General features: G+C 52.3%; 2 protein-coding genes across 2 annotated transcripts; both read right to left on the minus strand.

The window, feature by feature from the left end:
- Positions 1-1,180: 1,180 nt before the first annotated feature.
- ANKRD23 (ankyrin repeat domain 23) lies at positions 1,181-8,034 on the minus strand. Its single transcript, XM_003279227.4, has 9 exons — positions 8,008-8,034; positions 6,332-6,478; positions 6,029-6,154; positions 4,762-4,887; positions 4,391-4,489; positions 4,207-4,305; positions 3,970-4,068; positions 3,703-3,801; positions 1,181-3,620 (listed from the first exon to the last, which is right to left on the minus strand). Exons 1-9 carry the CDS (start codon positions 8,032-8,034, stop codon positions 3,525-3,527), a joined length of 918 nt encoding a protein of 305 aa, XP_003279275.1. The 3' UTR covers positions 1,181-3,524.
- Positions 6,350-22,081, minus strand: ANKRD39 (ankyrin repeat domain 39). The gene is made up of 5 exons (XM_003279246.4): positions 21,920-22,081; positions 18,587-18,690; positions 17,648-17,851; positions 12,540-12,715; positions 6,350-6,478 (listed from the first exon to the last, which is right to left on the minus strand). Exons 1-4 carry the CDS (start codon positions 22,017-22,019, stop codon positions 12,572-12,574), a joined length of 552 nt encoding a protein of 183 aa, XP_003279294.1. The 5' UTR covers positions 22,020-22,081; the 3' UTR covers positions 6,350-6,478; positions 12,540-12,571.
- Between the last annotated feature and the right edge of the window lie 1,716 nt (positions 22,082-23,797).

The following is a 23,797-nucleotide window of genomic DNA, read 5'->3' on the forward strand; positions in this document are numbered from 1 at the left end:
TTTTTGGTTTGCATTGGTCTGTAGCTTATCTTTTCACCCCTACCTCCCCCACCTTTTTTTTTTTCCTGAGACAGAGTCTCACTTTGTCACCCACGGTAGAGTGCAGTGGCACAATCTTGGCTCACTGTATACTTGACTCCTGGACTCAAGCAATTCTCCTTCTTCAGCTCCCCACGTAGATGGGACTATCACCACGCCCAGCTAATTTTTTTTTTTTTTTTTTTTTTTTTTGAGATGTAGTTTCACTCATGTTGCCCAGGCTGGAGTTCAATGGCACGGTCTCGGCTCACTGCAACCTCCGCCTCCCAATTCAAGCGATTCTCCTGCCTCAGCCTCCCGAGTAGCTGGGATTACAGGCATGTGCCACCACGCCCGGATAATTTTGTATTTTCAGTAGAGACAGGGTTTCTCCATGTTGGTCAGGCTGGTCTCAAACTCCCGACCTCAGATGATCTGCCCACCTCAGCCTACCAAAGTGCTGGAATTACAGGCATGAGCCACCGTGCCCAGCCTATGCCCAGCTAATTTTTTATAGAGATGGGGTTTCACCATGTTGCCCACACCTGGTCTCCAACTCATGAGCTCAAGTGATCTGCCTGCCTCAGCCTCCCAAAGTACCACAATTACAGGTGTGAGCCACTGTGCCTGGCCATCTTTTCACCCTCTTAACAGGGTTTTATACAGAGCAAAAGTTTTCAGTTTTGATAAAGTCCACTTTACTGATTTTTCCTTTATGGACTGTTGCTTTTAGTGTCACATTAAGAATTCTACCTAGTCTTAGATCCCAAAGGTTGTCTGCTTTTTCCTAAAAGTTTTATAGTTTTACATTTAAGTATGTATGTGAGCCACGTTAATTTTTGTATAATGTGTAAGACTTAGGCTAAAGTTCTTTTTTTTAATCCTATAGCTGGTCCAGCTGCTCCAGCACCGTTTGTTGAAAGGCTGTCCTTCCTCCATTGAATTACTTTTGCACCTTAAAGTCAGCTGGGCATATTTGTGTGGTCCTGTTCCCATGATGATCTCGGCTCTGTCGATCTGTGTGTCTGTCCCTCTGCCAGCATTGCACTCTTGGTTCACATAGCTATATAGTAGATCTTGAAATCAGGTGGACTGATTCCTCCTCTCTATTCTTTTTCAAAATATTTTTGCTATAAATTTTTATATGAATTTTAGAATAACCTTGTCTACATCTACAAAACATCGTCTAGGATTTTGATAGGAACTGCATTCAACCTGTATGTTAATTTGAGGAGAATTGATATCTTTACTGTATTGAGTCTAACAATCCATGAACATGGCCTATTTAAATCTTTGATTTCATCACATTTTGTAATTTTCAGCATACAAGTCCTTGCATAGTTTGTTAGATTTAAACCGAAGTATTTCCTTTTTTCAGCAACTGTAAACAGTACATATTTTTAACTTTTGTGTCTACATGTTCATTTCCGGGAGGTAGAAACAGGTTTTTGCGTGTTTATCTTGCACCCGAGATTTTGCTGGACTCCCTATTTGTCTGCTTTCTATAGATTCTTAGGATTTCCCAGATAGACAAGCATGGCCTCTGCGTGAGAATACCTGGATCCTCCCCTCAGGGCTTCTGACTTAGGGTCTGGACATCAGGACTTTTTAAACCTTCCTGGTGATTCTGATAAGCAGCTGAGGTGGAGAACTACTGCTCTTTGACCTTGTCGTCAGTGAGCAGAGATGCCTTAAGCACAAGAGCCTAGTGCTAGGACCCCGCATCCTGCCCACTTTGCACTCGGCCTGTCTTGTCGGCAGGCATGGCTAACAGGCCTGGGCCCTACCAGACAGTCCCTGGTGACTGAAGCATGGGCTCCTCTCAGCCCAGGAAAGACAGCTAGGCTGTAATGGATAGCCAGTTTTAATGAACAGAGGATACTGACTGGTATAAAAAGGTGTGTGTGTCACTGAGGTGTCCTCATTTTCTAGATGAGGAGTTGTCTTCTCCATGGTCTTGAATGCCTGCTTCGCCATGGCACCAGCATCTGGGTGCACGCTGGCTGTCGCCACAGGGCAGGAGCTGCTCACGGAAAGGTGTGTGCCCCTAGTGTGGAGCACTGGTCAGCTTTTCCACATAGTAACAACAGCCTTGTTCTGGGCCTGAGAAGGCCACCAAAGGTAGACGAAAAAGAACCATGGCCAAATGCCTATCAGCCCAGTACCTAATGTAACCCAGGACCCATGTGAGGGAGGCTGAGCCTTCACCTTTCAGCCCTTCCCTCAGCATGTGGTTCTCAGTTTAGGGCAGAGCTGCTTAAGATTCCCTTTCTGGCATTTAGGGGCCCAGCCCCACCAGCAGTACAGGCCTACACCAGTATAATTTGAAACGTACAGACAGTGGAAGAGGAAGAAGTCTAGGGAGCTTGGGTCCTTAGACCACCAGGGAGCAGGGAAGGGGGATGGGAAGGGCCGGCGGGTGACGGGGGCTCACCTTCCCCTCCTTCCCTGTGGGCTGGGTTCAGACCCCTCAGTGTCCTGGCCTCCCAGGTGGGATCAGGCAGGGTGGGTGCAGCTGCAGCGTTCCAGGCAAGAGCTCAAGCTCCAGTACCAGGGACATAAGGGGACATAAGAGCCTCAGGCAAACTAGGGTTACGGGCCACCGCCCCAAGAGTTGAGTGGGCCACAAGCAATCCCCAGTGCCCAAGCACTTCCCCATGAGAGCCGCCAGCAGGTAACAGTGTGCCAGGCCGGCCTGAGCGGGGCCAGTACACAGTGGGTGCGAGGCTTCTTTCAAATACGCGCTCCAGCTCATCAGTCTTAGGGCTTCTGAGGCAACCTAGTGGGTCCTGGACTTCTGTTGCTGTGGGGCCTCAAACCTGTTGAGTAGCCACCTCAGACAACCAGAACCCACCTCCAGAGTCCCTATGACCAAAGTTGTCTAGAGCCGCTCCAGACACTGCCAGGGTTGCTACTGACAGAAATGGGGTCCCCGGAGAAAGCCGTGCCCACAGGCATCCACCAGCTGCAGACAGGCCTGGCCCCTGCACGGCCTGCCTTGTCTGCCCCTTACATATCCTGGATGGCATCTGCCGGCCACAGGCTGAGTCCCCACACGCAGAGACGCCCTGGGGAGAGCAAGGCAAACCCCCTAACCTGGGACAAGTGGACACTGAGGACTCCCAGATCCAGCCTTGGGTGGCTCCAGCTTAGGACTGCTCCCTTCAGGCTCGTTCTTGGCCCTCACTCTCCTCCCCTTCCTGGCCCTCATCTGGACCCGCGCTTTCTGCTGCCTCGTGGTCCTCTGCTCCAGCCCTGGGAGGGAACGCGGCTCCCCTGACACTCGAAGCCAGGGAGGCCTCTCTTTCTGCCTGTTGGGCCCGGTGCCGCTCAGTTCTGCCAGGGCTGCTGAGTAGGCACAGCCCGGAGGGGGAGGAACCGGGGCTGAGAGCAGGAACCACAGGAGGTGCAGACGCGGGGGCGGAGCACAGGATGGAACGGTGGCAGTGCACAAGGCGCGGGGCGGCGGGGCGGGGGGCGGGGTGTGCGGCGTGTATGTGCTGCGGTCAGCACCGGGTGCGTGGATGCGCCACGTGGGCCTGCAGGGCCTCCCGGATGCCGCGCTGCCACTCTCGAGCCAGCTGCACCGGGGTCACGGAGGCCTGGGAGCAACAGTGTGGGTCAGTCCCTTGCAGGCGCTCCACCTGCCCTTGGGTCAGGAACCAGGGCTGCGCCCACACTCACCGCGTTCCGCACCCCCAGCTCGGCCCCATAGAGCAGCAGTAGCTTCATGGCTTTGTAGCTGCCGTGCCGCACGGCCTCGTGCAGAGCCGTGTCCCCTTCCTGCTGAGAACGCAGGCAGTCAAGCATCTGCCTCCACGTGCTGCCCTCATGCAGGAAGGTCAGGGCTGCTGTCACTGAGCAGACAGCACCTCTGGTCCTGGCTGGGGCTCCTCAGTCCCTGCCCCTCTGGAGCTGCCCGAGCCGGAAAAGACCAAGCGCCTGCTTTACCTTATCCTGTGCGTTCAGGTGGGCGCCACACTCGATGAGGTGCTCCAGGCAGTCGGGGTGCCGGGTGCGCACTGCCACGTGCAGGGGGGTGCTCCCAATCTGAGAGCAAGTAGGGGTCAGTGCTGGGTCTGGATTGGTGAGGCCTCCCTAACCCATGGGACTACGTGCTCTCTTTTCCAGGAACAGCGTCTGCTCCCCTGTGTTCCCGACAGGCCCCCAAAGCACCGTGCCACTCACCTTGTCCCGGGCATTGACCCGGGCTCCCTGGTTAAGCAACTGTTTGAGGATGTCCAGATGTCCTCCGCGGCAGGCCCAGAACACAGGTGTCCTGTCCAGCTGCAAAACAAAAGCGCCCAAGCACTCAGCTGCTGGGATGTGAAGCTGGGCGTCGACCAGAGGCTGGGCCTTTCCCCGACCTCACCAAGTCCCGCACGTCCACTGTGGCACCTGCCACCAGCAGCTTGTTCACCAGCTGGCTGTGACCCTTCAGACAGGCCCAGTGCAAGGCAGTGCGGTGGAGCTGGGGGCAGAGATAGAAGATGAGGCAGAGGGAGTGCAGCCACCCCCAGAGACCCCACGCAGTCCCCTTCCCAGGGCCAGGTCCCTGAACGGAATTGCCGCCTCCCCCACCACTCGATGGGCCACTCCCTCCCCTCCATCTGCAGGCACTACTGGATTCATGCCCATAAAAGTGAAAATCCCTGCAGCCTCCCAGGCCAGGACTTGAACACACTGAGGGCAGCGCTCCTGCAGCTGCAGCTGTTGCCAGCCGACTCACCCAACCTGTGCTACCTTGTCATGGGCATTGGGGTCCCCTCCGTCTGTCAGGTACTTGTCAATCAGGTACTCCTGGTTCTCAGCAGCTGCCTTCAGGAACATCTCCAGGCCCACAGGCTCCACCTGGGCCTGGGGCTGCGGCTGGGTCAGTTGAAGACAAGACCAAATCACTCCCGAAGGCCGCAGGTGCCCAAGACGTCACAGCTTCACCAGCCTGGCCCACGGGTCCCACGCAGCCCACCAAGGAACACTGCTGGCTCGTACTAATGCAGTTTCTTATTCTAATCCCACGCCAGGAGATTGAATAGAGTGTGTGTGTGTGTGTGTTATGGATTGACTTGTATCTCCCCAAGATTCATATGAAGTCCTAACCCCAGGTACCTCAGAATGTGACCTTATTTGGAAACAGAGTCACTGAGGATGTCATTAGTTAAGATGAGGTCACACCAGAGTATGGTGGGCCCCTCACCAATATGACTTGTGTTAAAGTGGGCTCTAATCCAGTGTGACTAGTGTCCTTATGAAAGGGGACACGTGGGCTGGGTGCGGTGGCTCATGCCTGTAATCCCAGCACTTTGGGAGGCCAAGGCCAGCGGACCACGAGGACAGGAGATTGAGACCATCCTGGCTAACACGGTGAAACCCTGTCTCTACTAAAAATACAAAAAAAAAATTAGCTGGGTGTGGTGGCGGGCGCCTGTAGTCCCAGCTACTCGGGAGACTGAGGCAGGAGAATGGCGTGAACCCAGGAGGCGGAGCTTGCAGTGAGCCGAGATCACGCCACTGCACTCCAGCCTGGGCGACAGAGCAAGACTCCGTCAGAAAAAAAAAAAAAAAAAAAGCGGGGGGAGACACGTGGACACAGGCATGCACACAGGCAGAACGCCCAGCTAACATGAAGGCAAGAGTTGGGTGATAAATCTACAAGCCAAGGAACACCAAAGATCACCAGTATCCACCAGAAGCCAGAGAGGCATGAAGGGATTCTCCCTCACTGGGATTCTCCCTCAGAGGGAACCAGCCTCTCCAACACCTTCCTCTCAGCCTTCCAGCCCCCAGGACTGCGAGGTGACACATGCCTGCTGTTGAGGCTGTCCAGGCTGTGGGACTTTGTTATGGCAGCCCTGGCGGACACATCCACGGGGACTCTGGAGTGGATTTCATGGGCTCCCCAGGCGCTGGCTGTGTGGTCCTGGCCTGCAGTGCCCACTCTGCCCCAAGCCCTTCCTCTGGAACTGGAGCCCTGGCGTGTGCACTGCCCTAACCCCGACCTCCCACTCACCTTAACCAGGGGCTCGGGTTTCCTGGGGGGGACTCTGTGTCTCAGTCGCTTTTTCCGTCTTTGAACCAAGTTTTCCAAGTCAGCCAGGTTATCCAGATTAAATCTGGAACTGTTAAATCTTTCAAGCTGGGGCAGAAGACAAGACCATGCCAGCCATCAGCCGCTGGTCAAGAGATCTCTCTGCCCTGCCGACAGGAGACACCAGCTGCTCAGGCTGCCCCACCAGAGTCCCTCCAGGCCTCACTGCTCAGCTGGCCTCAGGGATTAGCCACTGCCCCCAACCCCCGCCCCCGCCCCTCTCACTTTCTTCTTCTTCTCTTCTTCCAATTTCAGCTTCTCCCAGGCCACAGCCTCTTGGGGGCCCCTCCTCCAGTCACTAGGCCAGACTCCAGGGTCAGGAACTCCATGTCCAAATCCCAACACTTTCCCTTCAACTCTTTCTCCACTTACCTGTAGGAACAGGATATGAGTACCGAGTTGGGAAAATTGGAGGAACCCTTAGAAAACAGAGCTGTGGAGTACCAGGGAGCTGTCATAAGGGCAGATGTCACAAGGCTGGTGCCCGGGATGGGAGCCAGCCCCAAAGCTCCTGCAGTCCAGAGTGCTGGCAAGCTCCCTCACCCCGTGGGTGCTGCAGGCTCTGCAACTGTGTCATCGGCTGACACCCAGGGGACAACCGATCCCCACCTACCGCTCCTGTCAGCAGGAACACAGCTGAAGGGACATGAGGCCACAATCTATTTATACTGCTGGGCATGTGCCCAGGTAGCTTCAGGGCAGATGACACCTTAGCTTCCCCCATGTTGTTGTTCTTAAGATTCCTACCAAATCATACTGACTGCCACCTGACTCCAAGCTCAGAGGGACAGAGAAGTCCCCCTGGGGTAAAATTCTAAATGCCTGGGTTCAGTTCTCTGCTCCTTTTGAAGCTACAGTTAAGCTCAAACACTTTAGGCACTTGCCTAAAGGAGTTGTGAAGGTTATGAGTTATTGGGACCTGTGCCTGGGGCAAAGCCTCCGTAGCAAACACCCATGCAGCACACACCCATGCAGCACACACCCATGCAGCACACACCCATGCAGCACACACCCATGCAGCACACACCCATGCAGCACACACCCATGCTCCCTCCCACCGGGCCCCACCTCAGGAGTTCAGGAGCTGGGGAGCATTGAGGAATCAGCATGTTGTGGGGAAAGAACAGGCTGGAATGATAGGGTAACAGATCCTAGGACTTTCCAGTCAGGTAGAACCATATTCCTTCTAAAGAACTCTAGCAATCAAACACTTCCCTGCCATTTGCCTCCTGCCAGAGGCTGCACCAGGCTGGGGCCACCAGCCCACAGAGGGGCTTGCTGGGCCTCACACCCTCCAGGCCCCTCCTCACTCAAACCGACATCCCTAAGAATCACTGTTTCCCTCACTGCCCAGGGAGCGCAAGAGCACCCTTCCCCATCCCCAAAGCAGCCAGGCCCTCTGGCCATTTCCAGAGCAACAACTATCATGGTGTTTAAGCTGAACTACACCACCACAGCCACACTTGCATCTTCCAAAGTAATCTGCCATTTCCTGTTCCTCTTTCGCCATCACTATCCAGGGCAAAACTCACTGAACTCAAGGATTTTCATGTCTTCTTTCCCATTCAACTTCCCTCTCTTGCTCCCTAACCCCCTCACCACCTCACATGAGAACCGAGCAGACACACCAGAAAGAACTGCACGCTCAGCCGGGTGTGGTGGTACACGCCTGGAGTCCCAGCTACTTGGGAGGTCCAGGTGGGAGGATCACTTGAGCCTGGGACTTCAAGGCCAGGCTGGGCATCATAGCAAGACTCCGTTTCAAAAAAACAGATTTTTATAAAAGAACTGCATGCTTCCTTGCACCTAAGACTTGACCCTCACACCACAGAAAGAAGCTGCCAGCCTCCTCCTATCAAGCCGGTCCCAGGGTGCCTCCCATCTCCGTCCCACATCCTTACCAACTGCTGAATGTTGATGAAATCCATGGTCCCCCCTGTTCCTCACACCCCCCAGTGAGAAGAGCTGAACTGCTCAGCCCTTTATAGGAGCGCCTGGGGGCGGGCAGGGGCGGGCAGGGGTGGACAGGGAAGGACTGGCCCAGGGGCTTGCATCTGGGCCAGATGACTCTGGGACTCTGTCACACCAACCAAAATACCAGTCTGGGAATGCAGCCCACTGGGGAAAGGAAAAGGAGCTGTTTGGAGATGAGTTGGCTGCATCCTCGGACACCCACTCCCGCACCTCTGCCATGCCCCACACCTACTCAGGGGCCATTTAACCAACACGCTGCTAGCCCAGGTTCGGGTGAAACGTGTTCCCCTCTCCTAAGTTTAGATGCCACTCCCGAAGAAAGCCCAGCCTGGGCCTCCATGTTGTAGGGCCGGCTGCCTGCGAACCTGAAAGCCCAGCCTAGATGGCTGAGCAAGGAGGCTGGAAGCCTGAGGGGGTGGTCGGGAGGGGCAGGAGCGGCCAGCCTACAGCCTCAGCCCTCATGGTGGCCACGCGAGGAAACTGTGATCTCCCAACTTGCAGTTTCAAGGCTGCCCTTCCCTTCCCTGTGCTGTGGGTTTCTCGACCCTGGGCTCCCCCGCTCCTCCCCCAGTGCTCTGAGAGCACATGGCAGCTGCCCCAGCCCCGGAGACAAGCCTGGCACCTGTCCTCGGGCCTCTGGAGGTCCTCCCTGCCCCTCCACAGGCCCCTACCAGATGCTCTCCAGGGACAGAGTGTGCCCTTCCAGCCACAGGAAAGGGGAGACAGATCCTCGTCAGGTCCCGGGATGGAACAGTAACCATGAAATGCAGCCGCAGAGCAATGTGTCTCAAGCCACCAGTCACCCTTCCTAATTCTCAGGAAGCCAGGCATGCCCTTCACCCAGCTGGACCTTGAACTCCGCCTTGGCCTTTGCAAGGAAATCAGCCAGTAAATAAGACCCCAGAATCAGAGCAACCTGAGCAGACATGACCAGGGTACAAGGAGGGAGAACTGTGGCCAAGGACGGCCACAGGCCCCAAATGGATGCCCAGCTCCCAAAGAACTGGCCTCTTGGAAGGGCTTCCACATTTTCAGAGAACTCAGGGAAAGGCAGAGCTTTCTTAGAAAACTCAGTTCTTGGCCCGGTGCAGTGGCTCACGCCTGTAATCCCAGCACTTTGGGAGGCCGAGGCGGGCAGATCACAAGGTCAAGAGATCGAGACCAGCCGGGCCAACACGGTGAAACCTCGTCTCTACTAAAAATACAAAAATTAGCTGGGTGTGGTGGCACGCACCTTAGTCCCAGCTACTCGGGAGGCTGAGGCAGGAGAATCACTTGAACCAGGGAGGTGGAAGTTGCAGTGAGCTGAGATCACGTCACTGCACTCCAGCCTGGCGACAGTGAGACTCTGTCTAAAAAAACAAAAGAAAACTCTTTTCTTTTTTTTTTGAGATGGAATCTCGCTCTGTGGCCCGGGCTAGAGTGCAGTGGCACGATCTCAGCTCACTGCAACTTCCACCTCCCTGGTTCAAGTGATTCTCCTGCCTCAGCCTCCCGAGTAGCTGGGATTACAGGCACCCGCCACTATGCCCAGCTAATTTTTGTATTTTTAGTAGAGACGGTGTTTCACCATGTTGGCCAAGCTGGTCCTGAACTCCTGACCTTGTGATTCACCCGCCTCAGCCTCCCAGAGTGCTGAGATTACAGGCTTGTTCTATCGTGCCCAGCCGAAAACTTAGTTCTTAGACTAAATTTAGGGTGCTTTTTTCAGGCAAAGGTGTTCCTTGCTTTTTTTTTTTTTTTTCTTTTTGAGATGGAGTTTCACTCTTGTTGCCCAGGCTGGAGTGCAATGGCATGATCTTGGCTCACTGCAACCTCCACCTCCCGGGTTCAAGTGATTCTCCTGCCTCAGCCTCCTGAGTAGCTGGGGTTACAGGTGCGTGCCACCACCCTGGCTAATTTTGTATTTTAGTAGAGATGGGGTTTCTCCATGTTGGTCAGGCTGGTCTCAAACTCCCGACCTCAAGTGACACCCAGCCTGTTCCTTGCTTTTGGTTATGAGGAGGGAAAGAGTCATCTAAAATGAGGGCAAAGGGGCCCGGCGTGGTGGCTCATGCCTGTAATCCCAGTACTTTGGGAGGCTGAGGTGGGCAGATCACCTGAGGTCAAGAGTTCGAGACCAGCCTGGCCAACATGGTGAAACCCCATCTCTACTAAAAATATAAAAATTAGCCGGGCACCTGTAGTCCCAGCTACTTGGGAGGCTGAGGCACAAGAATCACTTGATCCCGGGAGGTGGAGGTTGTGGTGGGCCAAAATCACAGCACTGCACTCCAGCCCGGATGACAGAGCGGGACTCGGTCTCAAAAAAAAAATAAAATGAGTGCAAAGAAACAAGAAAAAGTAAGACTGGCCACCACTGTCCACTCCAACTCACAAACACCCCCTCAGCACGTGGCACTGGAGGAGTGGCGTTTTGTACCCCCAGGCTTCAGGGAAGTTCTCAATAGAAAACCCGTTAGTTGTCTCGTATGACTGGTATTAACTCTGACTTAAAAAAAAAAAATCAAGCCAGAAACAGTGTGTTGAACAAGAAAGGAAAAAAGATTCCTTATTAAAAGTCCAAACATAAATAGAAGGCTCAAGACCTCCTTGACTAGCTCTCTTGCCACATGGCCCAGGAGAAACCATGGCTGGCAGTTTAACAGCCACCCTCCTGCTTCCGCTCTGTGCATTTTGTGGATGCACATCCATGTTTTTCTTTTGAGACAGGGTCTCACTCTGTTGCCCAGGCTGGAGTGCAATGGCGCAAATCTCGGCTCACTGCAACCTCCACCTCCCGGGTTCAAGCGATTCCCCTGCCTCAGCCTCCAGAGTAGCTGGGATTACAGGCACCTGCTACCACATCCAGCTAATTTTTGTATTTTTAGTAGAGACAGGGTTTTACTGTGTTAGCCAGGATGGTCTCAAACTCCTGACCTTAGGTGATCCTCCCGCCTCGGCCTCCCAAAGTGTTGGGCTTACAGGCGTGAGCCACTGCTTCTGGCCTACATCCACGTATAGATCCATACATTTATATATGATCTTAGCCAAAAGGCTGAGAGGCAATCACATTCTACAGGCATGTTCTGTGTGAAGGGGGTCCCACTGTGGACACAAGCAGCAATACCCTGTCAGCACGCTGTGCTCTGCTGTGCAGCCGAGAACTTGGATCTGCAGAACTCAACCACTCCCTATCAGGGAGGAGTCGGTTCTCTCTTTATTTTTTAACATTACACCCCATGCTCCAATGCACATATTTGTAAATGCTCCTGTAAATAAACATCTTTGTAACCATGGAAGAAAATCTCTCTACATAACTACAGAGAAATCAAATTATTGGCTCTGCTCATTTAAATTTAAATAGATACTGTCAAACTGCCATCTACAGTGGCTGTACCAATTCCCATGAATGGCTTTCAAGAAACAAAGACAGCACTTTGGGAGGCCGAGGCGGGCAGATCACGAGGTCAGGAGATCGAGACCATCCTGGCTAACACGGTGAAACCCCATCTCTACTAAAAATACAAAAAATTAGCTGGGCGTGGTGGCGGGCACCTGTAGTCCCAGCTACTTGGGAGGCTGAGGCAGGAGAATGGCGTGAACCTGGGAGGCGGAGCTTGCAGTGAGCTGAGATAGCGCCACTGCACTCCAGCCTGGGCGACAGAGTGAGAGTCCGTCTCAAAAAAAAAAAAGAAAAGAAAAGAAACAAAGAGACAGCATAAAAGAAAAAAAGGGAAAAAATTAAATGTACATATATAGAACAAAGGATCAGAATCTAGAATATAAACACTCCTATGAATCAATAAGAAGCGTTTCTAAAATTGGCATGGGTAGGCAGCCCACAGAAGACACAGGTGCTCAACCTCACTAGTAACCAGCAATGAAAAATGAAACAGCACTTTTCTCCCATCGGACTGTTGCAATGAATGAAATCATGGTATGCGCAAAGTGCTGATGAGGAGCTCGGGAAGCGGGCCTCCCTCAGGCTGCTTGCCACGTGCCAGGCACTCTCTCGAGGGCTCTCCCAGTGCGCACTCACCTCATCCCACAATGACTCTGAGGCAGGCCCTATGATAACCACTCTCATTACAGAAGAGGAAATGGAGGGGCAGACAGCTAAAGTGACTTTTACCAAGGGCATTCAGCTAGAAAGCAGCTTCTCACATAGTCCCTATTTTCTTCTAATACTTACATAGTTTTGTGTTTTTATATTTAGATTTTAATCTTGCAATTTCTTTGGGTATGGGATGAGGTAAGGATATAACTTTATTTTTTTCCAAATGAATAGATGTCTCATATGAACTAATTTAGAATATGATCATCTGTCCAGTCTTAAGCACTTTTAGCCACACCAAATCTACTCCCTCGCTTCCACAGTGACCAGACTGGGGCTCTTCCTGGGTGGTCTGGCCTCAGTTCCCTGCCCAGCAGCATGGATGCTGACCAAGGCAGGGGCTTGGAGAACTGGTCTGTGTACCCTTTAAAGGCAGCTGGAGACAGGGTGGCAGCTCAGCTGGATAGCAGGTCCCGCAGGTCACTGTTGCAAGGCAGCAGGTCACATGCTAGCCGTGCCTTTCGGTCCCGGATGGCCTTCAGGGCTGGGCTGTGTTGCAGGAGGAGGGAGCAGATGTCCCCGTGACCCCTCTCAGCAGCCTGCGGAGAGAGAGGCTGGAATCAAAGGGCATACCCCTCACTGGGCTCTGCTCTGTCTTGTTCCACCTTCAGGGGTTCTTCCTTCTAAAAAAGAGGCCTCTCTGGGCGCAGTGGCTCACGCCTGTAATCTCAGCACTTTGGGAGGCCAAGGCAGGCGGATCACAAGGTCAGTAGTTCGAGACCAGCCTGACATGGTGAAACCCCATCTCTACTAAAAATACAAAAATTAGCCAAGTGTGGTGGCACGTGCCTGTAATCCCAGCTACTCAGGAGGCTGAGACAGGAATATCGCTTGAACCCGGGAGGTGGAGGTTGCAGTGAGCCGAGATCATGCCATTACACTCCAGCCTGGGCGACAGAGCGAGACCGACTCAAAAAAAAAAAAGAGGCCTCATGGAAATAGACACAGCTGTTTGAGTAGATTTCTTCTAATTCCTACCAAATCCCAATGACTTTATTCTGATTTGTGGAGTATCCCAGTGCCATTCTCGCAGTTAGCCTGAGTTTTTCTTTCTTGTGTCCTTTGCCAACTGTCTTTGGCCAGACCTACACATTAAAAACAAGTACAGCACCTTGTATCTCCAGGCATCTCTCACAAACCTGCACACATCACCTAGAGGGTGCTGTGCACTGTGGGCACGGGAGGCACCAGACACGGGCCCCACCCTTTGGCAACTTTTATTTATTTATTTTCTTATATTTTTAAATTTTTATCTTTGCGTTTTAGAGACAGGGTCTCACTCTGTTGCCCAGGTTGGAGTTCAGTAGTGCAATTATAGCTCACTGCAGTCTGTAATTCCTGGGCTCAAGCGATCCTCCTGCCTCAACCTCCCAAGTAGCTGAGATCACAGGCATGCACCACTACACTTGGCTAAACTTTTTTTAAAAAATTATTTATTTTGAATTTTTAATAATAGAGACAGGGCTGGGTGCAGTGGCTTATGCCTGTAATCTCAGCACTTTGGGAGGCTGAGGTGGGCAGATCACTTGGGGTCAGGAGTTCGAGACCAGCCTGGCCAACATGGTGAAACCTCATCTCTACTAAAAATATAAAAATTAGCCAGGCGTGGTGGCATGTGCTTGTAATCCCAGCTACTCGGGAGGCTGAGGCACGAGAATTGCTTGAACCTGGGAGGCAGAGGTTGCAGTGAGCCGAGATCATGCCACTGCACTCCAGCCTGGGTGACACAGCGAGACTCTATCTCAAAAAATAAAAATAAAAAAAAAATAGAGACAGGGTCTTGCCATGTTGTCCAGGCTGGTCTTGAGCTCCTGGACTCAAGCTGTCCTCCCACCTTGGCCTCCCAAAGTGCTGGGATTATAGGCATGAGCCAAAGTGCCTGGCCAGGAAACTTTTAGACTGGCAGGGAAAGACTGGGGCATAGTTCCCTGTGTTCTCTTCTTCTCTTTTAAGGTAGAAGACCCCAATCCAGATGTCAATTTCTAACCTACCTCCTCCAAAAAATAATAGAGTTAAGTGATTTACACAGACTATCTTACTTAACTTTCAAAATAGCCCTCACAGGCAAGAATCATCATTATTCCCATTTTACAGATGAAGAAATGTAGGCTTAATAAATGCCTTGCCCAAAGTCACAGGGCTAACATGTCCACCTGGGATTCTAAACCAGGTTTGCCTGAACTCTTAATAACTCTGTGAACCACTATTATTTCCTACTCCTCCCAACAGACAAATTGATAGACTACAGGGGCTTTTGAAAGGTATCAAAATTAACACTAGTGGCAACCACCATCCCAAATTTGAATCCAAATCTTTACTCAGCTGGTCCTCCTAATGAGTACAGACACAAAGCTCTCAATTCCACTGCCTTAATTCAGGCAGTGGGATGTTGTCAGCAGCTGTGAGATGCATCCCAAATAATTTTTACAAAAAATAAAATACCAATGTTTGCAAATAGTTTTAAAAGACACATACACAGGCCAGGTGCGGTGGCTCACGCCTGTAATCCCAGAACTTTGGGAGGCCGAGGGAGGGGGGATCACCTGAGGTCAGGAGTTGGAGACCAGCCTAGCCAACATGGTGAAACTCTGTCTCTACTAAAAGTACAAAAAATTAGCCGGGCGTGGTGGCACGTGCCTGTAATCCCAGCTACTTGGGAGGCTGAGGCAGGAGAATCACCTGAACCCAGGAGGCAGAGGTTGCAGTGAGCTGAGATCGTGCCACTGCACTCCAGCCTGGGCAACAGAGCGAGACTCTAAAACAAAACAAAAACAAAAACATACACGATAAAGAAAAATTCACATATCTCACATTTGCATTATCTTCATGAAAGAAAAAGGGATGGAGATGCACCTAACTATGGGTAACACCAGCCAGGTATACCCACAACAGCATCCTGGCTGTTTACATCCATCATGTGAGTTGTTGTAGCAGTAAAATGTCTGAGCAACACCATTAAAAATAAACAATCTGTCTATCCAATTGGCAATGATTTTTTTAAAAACCCAACATTCAGCTGTTCACTCAGCACGTATTCACTGGGCACCTGTGCTAAGTGCTAAGCTTGCAATTTTTGGGGGGTTTTTTTGAGACTGAATATCTCTGTGTCACCCAGGCTGGAGCCCAGTGGCGCGATCTCAGTTCACTGGAGCCTCCACCTCCTGGATTCAAGCGATTCTCGTGCCTCAGTCTCCCGAGTAGCTGGAATTACAGGTGTGTGCCACCACACCTGGCTTTTGTTTTTTATTTTTTTTTTTTGAGACGGAGTTTCGCTCTTGTTGCCCAGGCTGGAGTGCAATGGCGCGGTCTCAGCTCACAGCAACCTCTACCTCCCCAGGTTCAAGTGATTCTCCTGCCTCAGCCTCCCGAGTAGCTGTGATTACAGGCACGTGCTACCACGCCCACCTAATTTTGTATTTTTAGTAGAGACGGGGTTTCTCCATGTTGGTCAGGCTGGTCTTGAACTCCCGACCTCAGGTGATCTGCCCGCCTCAGCCTCCCAAAGTGCTGGGGTTACAGGCGTGAGCCACCACATCCGGCCTAATTTTTGTATTGTTAGTAGAGATGGGTTTTGCCATGTTGCCCAGCCTGGTCTCGAACTCCTGGACTCAAGCAATCAGCCTGCCTTGGCCTCCCAAAGAGCTGGGATTACAGGTGTGAGCCTTTCCCCCAGCCAGGCTGCAACAATTTAAACAGGACAAAGCCCCAGCTGTCTCTACTGAGACACGCACACCCCAAACAGGGAATTTCCAGGGGTACAGGAATTAGGAAAAGTTGAGTCCATGGCATACAGCTAGGCATACATCCAAGTGAGCTAACCATGTCTAGGGATCAGGAAAGGCTCTCGTGGGGTGTGACGTGTAAGCTGAGATCCAGAAGAAAGGGTAGAAACAAGCCACATAAAAAACGGGAGGGGAGAGGCACCCAGACAGAGGATAACTTGTTATATATGGCTCTGGGCGGACAGAGTAGTAGGTTCAAGAAAATTAAAATGGCTGGATGTGGTAGCACATGCCTGTAATCCCAGCACTTTGGGAGGACTGCTTGGGCCCAGGAGTCGAGATGATAGTGAGAGACCGTGTCTCTACTACTACTAATAATAATTTTAAAAGCCTGGGCAATGTGGTGAAGCTATTTTTACAAAAATTAGCCAGGCATGGTGGCATGCACCTGTAGTCCCAGCTACTCAGGAGGCTGAGGTAGGAGCATTGCTTGAGCCCAGGAGGTCGAGGCTACAAGTGAGCTGTGATCGTGCAAGTGTACTCCAGCCTGGGTGAAAAAGTGAGACCCTGTCTCAAAAATAAAATAAAATAAAATAAAGTAAATTAGCTGGTCATGGTGGTGCAGGCATGTATAGTCCCAGCTACTCAGGAGGCTGAGGTGGGAGGATCACTCAAGCCCAGGAAGTCGGGGCTGCAGTAAGCTGTAATCATGCCACTGTACTCCAACCTGGGTAACAGAGTCAGACCCTGTCTCAAAAAAAAAAGAGAAGAAAAAAAGAAAAATTATTAGTAGGGCCTCTGAGTGTAAGAGATCAGGGGACAAGAGCTCAGGAGAAAACTGGAGGGGTGGGGAAAAAAGACAAAAAAGAAAAAAAAAAAAAACTGGAGAAGGGGGCAGGAGCAAACCCCAGGAAACCTTCACAATAACTCATGGACCTGGAAAAACCAAGCCTCAAGGATTCCACGTGGGGGCGTGGCATGATCAGAACTGCTTTAAACCATCACTCCAGGAGAAAATCAAAGAAGGGGCAAGAGGGAACTAGATTTACACATGATTTACACACATATATGATTTATACACATATGCCACATATGCATAGACCGCCTCTCAAAGGTGCCTGCAAACTCAGTAAAGTGGCCAAGCAGGGTAGCTCACACCCATAATCTCAGCACTTAGGGAGGCAGAGGCAGGGGGATCGATTGAACCCAGGAGTTTGAGACCAGCCTGGGCAACACAGTGAGACCCCATTCCCCACAAAAAAGGAAAAACAATTGGTAAAGTGAATGCCCCAAAGGACGGGCCTAGAAGGCTGAGGGATGAGGAGCTGGGTGGGAGGGAAACTCGCTTTCATGGCATGCCCTTGTAGACTCTTCACATTGTTTAACATGTACAGGTATTTCCAGCTAGAAAAAGTTTAATTAAATGATCACTCCGGCTAACATATAACAAGTGGACTACACGGACAGGCAAGAGTATCTATAAGTTTCAGAAAACTATATGGAAAAGGCTTCATGACATGTCCCTAAGGGAAAGAAAACTAAAGTGCCACTCTACATTTTAATTTACACGCTCAGAAAAAAGGCTGGAGAATTATCCATTAGTCCTAAAGTGATGACAGGTGAGCAAGGGGATTCCTAATGATTTTAATTGTCTTCTCTCTGATTTCCTGTTTTCCCCATGTTTTCTATGTGAACGTTATAACTTTAAAAATAAGGAAACAACATTTTTGGAAGGGGGAATGGGCCCACCTTATGCAGACTGGTCATGCCGTCGTCATCCACCACCCTGGGGTTGGACCCATGTGATAGCAGGAGCCGTGCGATTTCAGTGTGCCCGCAGTAGCTGGCTCGGTGCAGAGCAGTGGCACCCCCGTGGGTCTGGGCATCACACTTAGCTCCGCTTTCCAGCAGGAACTGGCACACAGCATAGTGCCCATTGCGGCTGGCATAGTGCTGCAGGGAACAGAGACCGAGGTCAGATGAGAGAAGCCAGGCAGGCGAGAAGGGTGGTGGAGAGGTGAGAGCATGGCCCCCCTGCAGCGAGGGGCCTGGAATCATCTCAGGTGCCAACCCCAGCAGTCGTGTGACCTGGGCAAGCTTCTGCATGACTAACCAGAGTTTGTTCAATTGAAAAATGGGGAAAATGATCATTCCTATCTCACAGAATTGTTACGAAAATAAAACTAAATCATTGGCTGGGCGCAGTGGCTCACGCCTGTAATTCCAGCACTTTGGGAGGCCGAGGTAGGCGGATCACCTGAAGTCAAGAGTTCGAGACCAGCCTGGTCAACATGGTGAAAACCCATCTCTACTAAAAATACAAAAATTAGCTGGGTGTGGTGGCGTAGTCTCAGCTACTCGGGAGGCTGAGGCAGGAGAATCGCTTGAACCTGGGAGGCGGAGGTTGCAGTGAGCTGAAATCGCATCACTGCACTCCAGCCTGGGTAACAGAGCGAGACTTCATCTCAAAACAAAACAAAACAAAACAAAACCTAAATCATTGATGTAAAGCTCTCACACTAATTTAAAAAATGCAGGTTCATATGATGCTTAAAAAGAGAAATTTTGCTGGAAGAGAAGAAAGGGAGGGAGGAGGTAAAAGGTAACCATCAATCCCCCTCCTCAGAGAGCAGGTGTCTCCTGAGTTAACGCTTCTGTCTCCTGACCCTGTGCTCCTCCCTAGCTCACCAGCGCAGTGTAGCCGGCCGAGTCGGGCTGACTTGGGTCCTCGGCCTTCTGGATTAAATGCTTCACTCGGCCCAGGTCTCCATTCAGGGCTGCCGACCAGATTCCTGCAGAAAGGCAACCAAAGGACTGAATGATGCTGAATGGGAGTTTCAGTGCTCGCTTTGCCTCTTGACCTCAGTTTTCTTGTCTATAAAGTGGAGAATATTCATTCCTTCAACAAATATCAACTGAGCACCTCCTCTGTGTCAAGGTTTGTTCTGAATGCTGGTGACTTAGCTGTGAACAAGACAGACAGGGGCGCTCTCATCAGGACAGTAGGACTAGACAGACACAGACATCTCCATCCCACTTCAAACACAGAAGTGCTGGATGAAGTAATGTTTAAATTTGGATCTAGAGTGAAATTCAGGTCAGGCTGAGATTACAGGCGCCCACCACCATGCCCGGCAAATTTTTTGTATTTTTAGTAGAGACAGGGTTTTACCATGTTGGTCAGGCTGGTCTTGAACTCCTGACCTCAAGTGATCCATCTGCCTTGGACTCCCAAAGTGCTGGGATTACAGGTGTGAGCCACCGTGCCCAGCCAGAAACAACTTTTAAAAAATATAATGATGCCTCCAGAAGCCTGCCAAGGCAGTGTGACAATCTCCCACAGAAGAGGATCTCCCTGGTGAGCACAAAGACTGAAAGTTGCAAAACAAGAAGCAATCTGCTGCCCTAAGAGACAATCAGCAAATACAGGTGAGATGAGGGGAGTTTGGGGAGTTCCGGGTAGCATGGCCACAGATAACAACCAGCAAATACAAGTGGGAACACGCATGCCTCCAAATTGAGCCATTATTGCACAATCCAAAAAAGACCTTAAAACAACAACATTGAAGGTGTTCACAGAGACAAAGGGATAGAATCCACAAATCAACAGAACATTAGGAAAAACAAAACGGCCAGATCTGAAACAGGAAAGTTGATAAATTAAAACACAGACTCATTGAAACAAAACAACAACAATAGATGGGTCAAAGAGTACTGCAGACCTAGTCAAAGAGAATTAGTGATTTGGAATTCACCCAAAATGTAGTACAAAATGATAAATAGAAAAATATTGGCCAGGCGCAGTGGCTCACGCCTGTAATCCCAGCACTTTGGGAGGCCAAGGCGGGTGGATCACGAGGTCAGGAGATCAAGACCATCCTGGCTAACATGGTGAAACCTCATCTCTACTAAAAATACAAAACAAAATTAGCCGGGCATGGTGGCAGGTGCCTGTAGTCCCAGCTACTTGGGAGGCTGAGGCAGGAGAATGGCGTGAACCTGGGAGGTGGAGCTTGCAGTGAGCCGAGATTGCGCCACTGCAGCCTGGGGACAGAGCGAGACTCCAACTCAACAACAACAACAACAAAGGGTTACTATAGTGAAGTGGATTAACAAATCTCACAGTTTCTTTTATTGGTGACAACAGTAGCTAAAATTGGCTTATCAAAAACACTCTTGCCATTAATGTTTTAAAGAATGTATTTGTTTGCACAAAAAAATGAGGAAATTGTTTGCGGTAAAAATTATTTTTTATGAAAGCAAGATGCCAGGTGTGGTGGCTCACGCCTGTAATCCCAGCACTTTGGGAAGCCAAAGCGGGCGGATCATGAGGTCAGGAGTTCCGAGACCAGCCTGACCAATATGGTGAAACCCGTCTCTACTAAAAATACAAAAACTAGCCGGGCGTGGTGGCACGCACCCGTAATCCCAGCTACTCAGGAGAATAGGAGAATCGCTTGAACCCAGGAGGCGGAGGTTGCAGTGAGCTGAGATTGCGCTACTGCACCCCAGCCTAGACAAAAGAGGGAGACTCCATCTCAAAAATAAATAAATAAAAAGCAAGATGATGGATACATCAGAGTAACTGGCCTAACTTTGGATAAGGCAATATTTACTTCTTAACAGCACAATTGACAGTTAAGCGCCAGGTGATTATTGTAGCGAGCTGTCCTGTGCATTGTACCATGTATACAGCATCTCTTGTCTCTACCTACTACACGCCTGTAGCACCCTCCCGATTGTGACAACCCAAAATGTCTCCAGATATTCCCAAAGTCCCTTAAAGGGCAGAACTGCCCCCAGTTGAGAACTGGGGTGTTTAGGGAGGGTCTCTGAGGAGATGACATTGGAGCTGGGATCTGAAGAAAAGCATCAGCTTAGCTTAACGGTTGTAGGACGTTCATTCTAAGGAGATGGGACAGCAAGTCCAACGGCCGTAACTCAGGAAAAGGTCTTGCATATTTGAGACACCAAAACAAGACCAGTGTGGCTGAGGCGTAGTGATTGGGAGAATAAAAGCAAGAGAAATAAAATGAGGAGGAGAAGTAGAGCCGGCAGGGATGGGTCTACAGAGCTTTGTAGGCCATAACAGGGAATGATGTGATTTCTAATTTTCAAAAAGCCGCTCTGGCTGCTATGTGAGAGTAGAAAATCCTGTAGGAGGGCAAGAGTGGAAGCGGAAAGACCCTCTGAGGCAACCACTTCAGCAGTGCAGAGGACAGCGGTAGGAGGGGCGGAGGGAAGTAGGCAGGTGCCAGAACCATGGTAAAGGAAGAGTTCCATGAGAATGCTTACACAGCAGTGGCAATCGAGGGCTGCATCCGCACGGGCAGATGACACAGCACAGTAGCACAGTGGTTCCTAACACTCACCAGAAGCACCTCGGTTTCCCGCCTTCCCCTGCCCCTGTTGGTACCATAATCTCTGTATAATCTGGGCCAAACGTGTTACCTCTCTGAGTCCCACAGATAAGATACTGTGCCCTGCCTCGAAGGCTGCCTGTGCGAAGCTCTTGCCATCTTTAAAGCATGCAGGCTGCCTGGCACCCGGGGCTAAACAAGGGCCAGTGCTCTCCTTCACCGTGCTCATGGTGAAACCTCATCTCTACTAAAAATACAAAACAAAATTAGCCGGGCGTGGTGGCGGGTGCAGCCCCCAGGCCTGCAGCTCCATGCCCCTCAAGTTGAGTGCAATGCCCCAGGTGCAGATTCTGCTCCCCGGGCCCTCTCTCCGACACCTGAGCAGGCTTGCGTCTCCCACGGGAGGTCGTCCCCCGCTACTCGGGAGGGTTACGGAAACCAGTGCCTCGGCTTCCCCGCCGCCCGCGGGACAGGTGTCTCCTGGCCGAGCTCGTGCGGGGCCCTGGCAGGCTCTCAGTACGCGGGAACCGCGAGTCCCGCCCGCCCTGCTGCACCAGGCCCCAAGCTCTCCGGGCCCAGTTCACCCGCCTCTCCTAGGCCCCACGCCTCCTCCTAGGGTCGGGGCCTGGGGAGAGCCACCAGGGCTGCGCGGCCGCCTCACCCCTCTCGAAGTCCATCTCCTCCAGCGTCTGCTGTACGCCGAGCACCGTGCTGGGATGCGAGCAGCACGGCCCGTCCGCGCAGGGCCGCGGCGTCGCCATCCCGGCCCCGACGCCAGCCGATCCGCCCCGGGTCTCAGACTCGGCCTCGGCGGGAGGGGCGGACGCAGGGCCCGCCCCGCGTCCCGGATCTGGGCGCTCGGCGCCACGGCTGTCGTCCTAGTCCCGCCTCCCCGCCAAAGTCGACCAATCAAAAGCCTAGGCCTTAGCTCGAGAACCAATTGCAGCGGTAGGGCGGGGCTTGTTGCGCCCTGCCATGCCCCGAGGCCGCCGCGCGAGGGCGTCCAAGGCTAAGCGGAGGACGGAGGCGCTGGGTTCCGGGAGCCGCGCGCCGCTGGAGGGCCGCCGGGCCGCCTGGCCTTGCAGGGTGTGGGGATGAGGCGGCTGGGTCCGGTCGGGAACTTTCCCGTTACCTTCGCCATTACCCAGCCCTCCAGCGACCTCGCAGGCTCCTCTCTTTACCGCCCCTAGTCCCGCCGGCCTCCTAGGGCAGGGAGGCGCCACGCGCTCCATGGTCTTTTTTTTTTTTTTTTTTTTTTTTTTGAGACGGAGTCTCGCTGTCACCCAGACTTGTGTGCAGTGGCGCGATCTCGGATCACTGCAACCTCCGCCTCCCGGGTTCAAGCGATTCTCCTGCGTCAGACTCCTGAGTAGCTGGGACTACAGGCGCCGCCACCACGTCCGGCTAATTTTTTGTATTTTTTAGTAGAGACGGGGTTTCGCCAGGATGGTCTCGATCTCTTGACCTCGTGATCCGCTCGCCTTGGCCTCCCAAAGTGCTGGGATTACAGGCGTGAGCCATCGGGCCGGGGCGCGCTCCACGGTCTTTACCCCCTCTTCCTGGCACCACCCCGGACCAAGGCCGACCGCCCCTGGGACAGCGGCAAAGTGACGGCTGGAAAGGCCTCGAGACGCCCCTCCCTGTACCCTGCTCTTCCTTACAAGTCCAGCAAGGGGCAGGTGGCCACAACTTGTCCTGCCTGTAGCTCCACCTCAGGGCAGGGGCAAGGGCAGGGCCTTGGTTTGTGCAGAACCCCCTGGCCCCACAGTGGGCGCTGAGTTTATGGAATCGGTCTTCATGACCAAAACCCTCCGGGCGGCCGTCTGCGGACCGTGCACCCGCGCAGCGTGCTCCTCAGCGGACCCCAGCCTTCTCAATTCCCAGTTAAAACCCAGGCAGCTGCCTGCCCAAGCCACGATCAAGTGTACAGGGGAGACCTCACTTCCACCGCCTGATCGGCTTAGAAAGAGTGCATGAACGACAGAATGCAGGTTGGGTTCTGTGCCAGTCCCTCTCCAGGACAGTGGTCTGGTGCACACTGGGTGTTAAGTTCCTTCCCCCCCAGTTGGGGCACTGAAGACCCTAGCATTCCTGGTGGGTAGAAGGCTGGAAGTCATTTCTCCTCCCCTAAGCGGGTTGAGAACCCCATCCTCACACAAGCAACGATCTCATCTCCACAAACTTCCACTCCTTTGGCCCCTCATTCCCACTACCAGTCCTGAGTTCTGGGAAGGCACCCCCCCCCCCACTCCGCTTCTCCCCTGGACTCCCAGTGCCCTGACTTCTCCTTCTGGCCAGAAGCCAAGGCTGGCTCCCAAGGGGCTGTGGCCATGGTCTCGTTCCCAGCCCCGCAGCCACCACTGTGGGAAAACACTAGAGCTGGGCTGTCCCCTCCCACAGGCAGGCAGGGACCACAAAAGTGGTGGCTGCCCTGGGATTGTGGGGGAGGCCCAGTCCAGCCTCCCTCCACCCAGAGAGCCTTCCCTCTTGGTACCCAGAAGGGCTTTAGCCCAAACGTCTTAGCCCCATCACAGCAATT

Source organism: Nomascus leucogenys, chromosome 14 (genome assembly GCF_006542625.1).
Source record: "Nomascus leucogenys isolate Asia chromosome 14, Asia_NLE_v1, whole genome shotgun sequence".
In the NCBI taxonomy this organism is placed as follows: Eukaryota; Metazoa; Chordata; class Mammalia; order Primates; family Hylobatidae; genus Nomascus; species Nomascus leucogenys.

What these genes read in the sequence shown, in the direction of transcription:
- ANKRD23 (XM_003279227.4), bottom strand. Translation starts at nt 8,034, where the DNA reads ATGGATTTCATCAACATTCAGCAGTTG. An exon ending in AACCCGAGCCCCTGGTTAAG is followed by an intron (nt 4,888 to 6,028) that starts GTGAGTGGGAGG and finishes CAACTGACCCAG; the next exon opens with CCGCAGCCCCAGGCCCAGGT. An exon ending in GGGTCAATGCCCGGGACAAG is followed by an intron (nt 4,069 to 4,206) that starts GTGAGTGGCACG and finishes ACTTGCTCTCAG; the next exon opens with ATTGGGAGCACCCCCCTGCA.
- ANKRD39 (XM_003279246.4), bottom strand. Translation starts at nt 22,019, where the DNA reads ATGGCGACGCCGCGGCCCTGCGCGGACGGGCCGTGCTGCTCGCATCCC. An exon ending in CGGCCGGCTACACTGCGCTG is followed by an intron (nt 17,852 to 18,586) that starts GTGAGCTAGGGA and finishes TGTTCCCTGCAG; the next exon opens with CACTATGCCAGCCGCAATGG. An exon ending in GCATGACCAGTCTGCATAAG is followed by an intron (nt 12,716 to 17,647) that starts GTGGGCCCATTC and finishes CTCTCTCCGCAG; the next exon opens with GCTGCTGAGAGGGGTCACGG.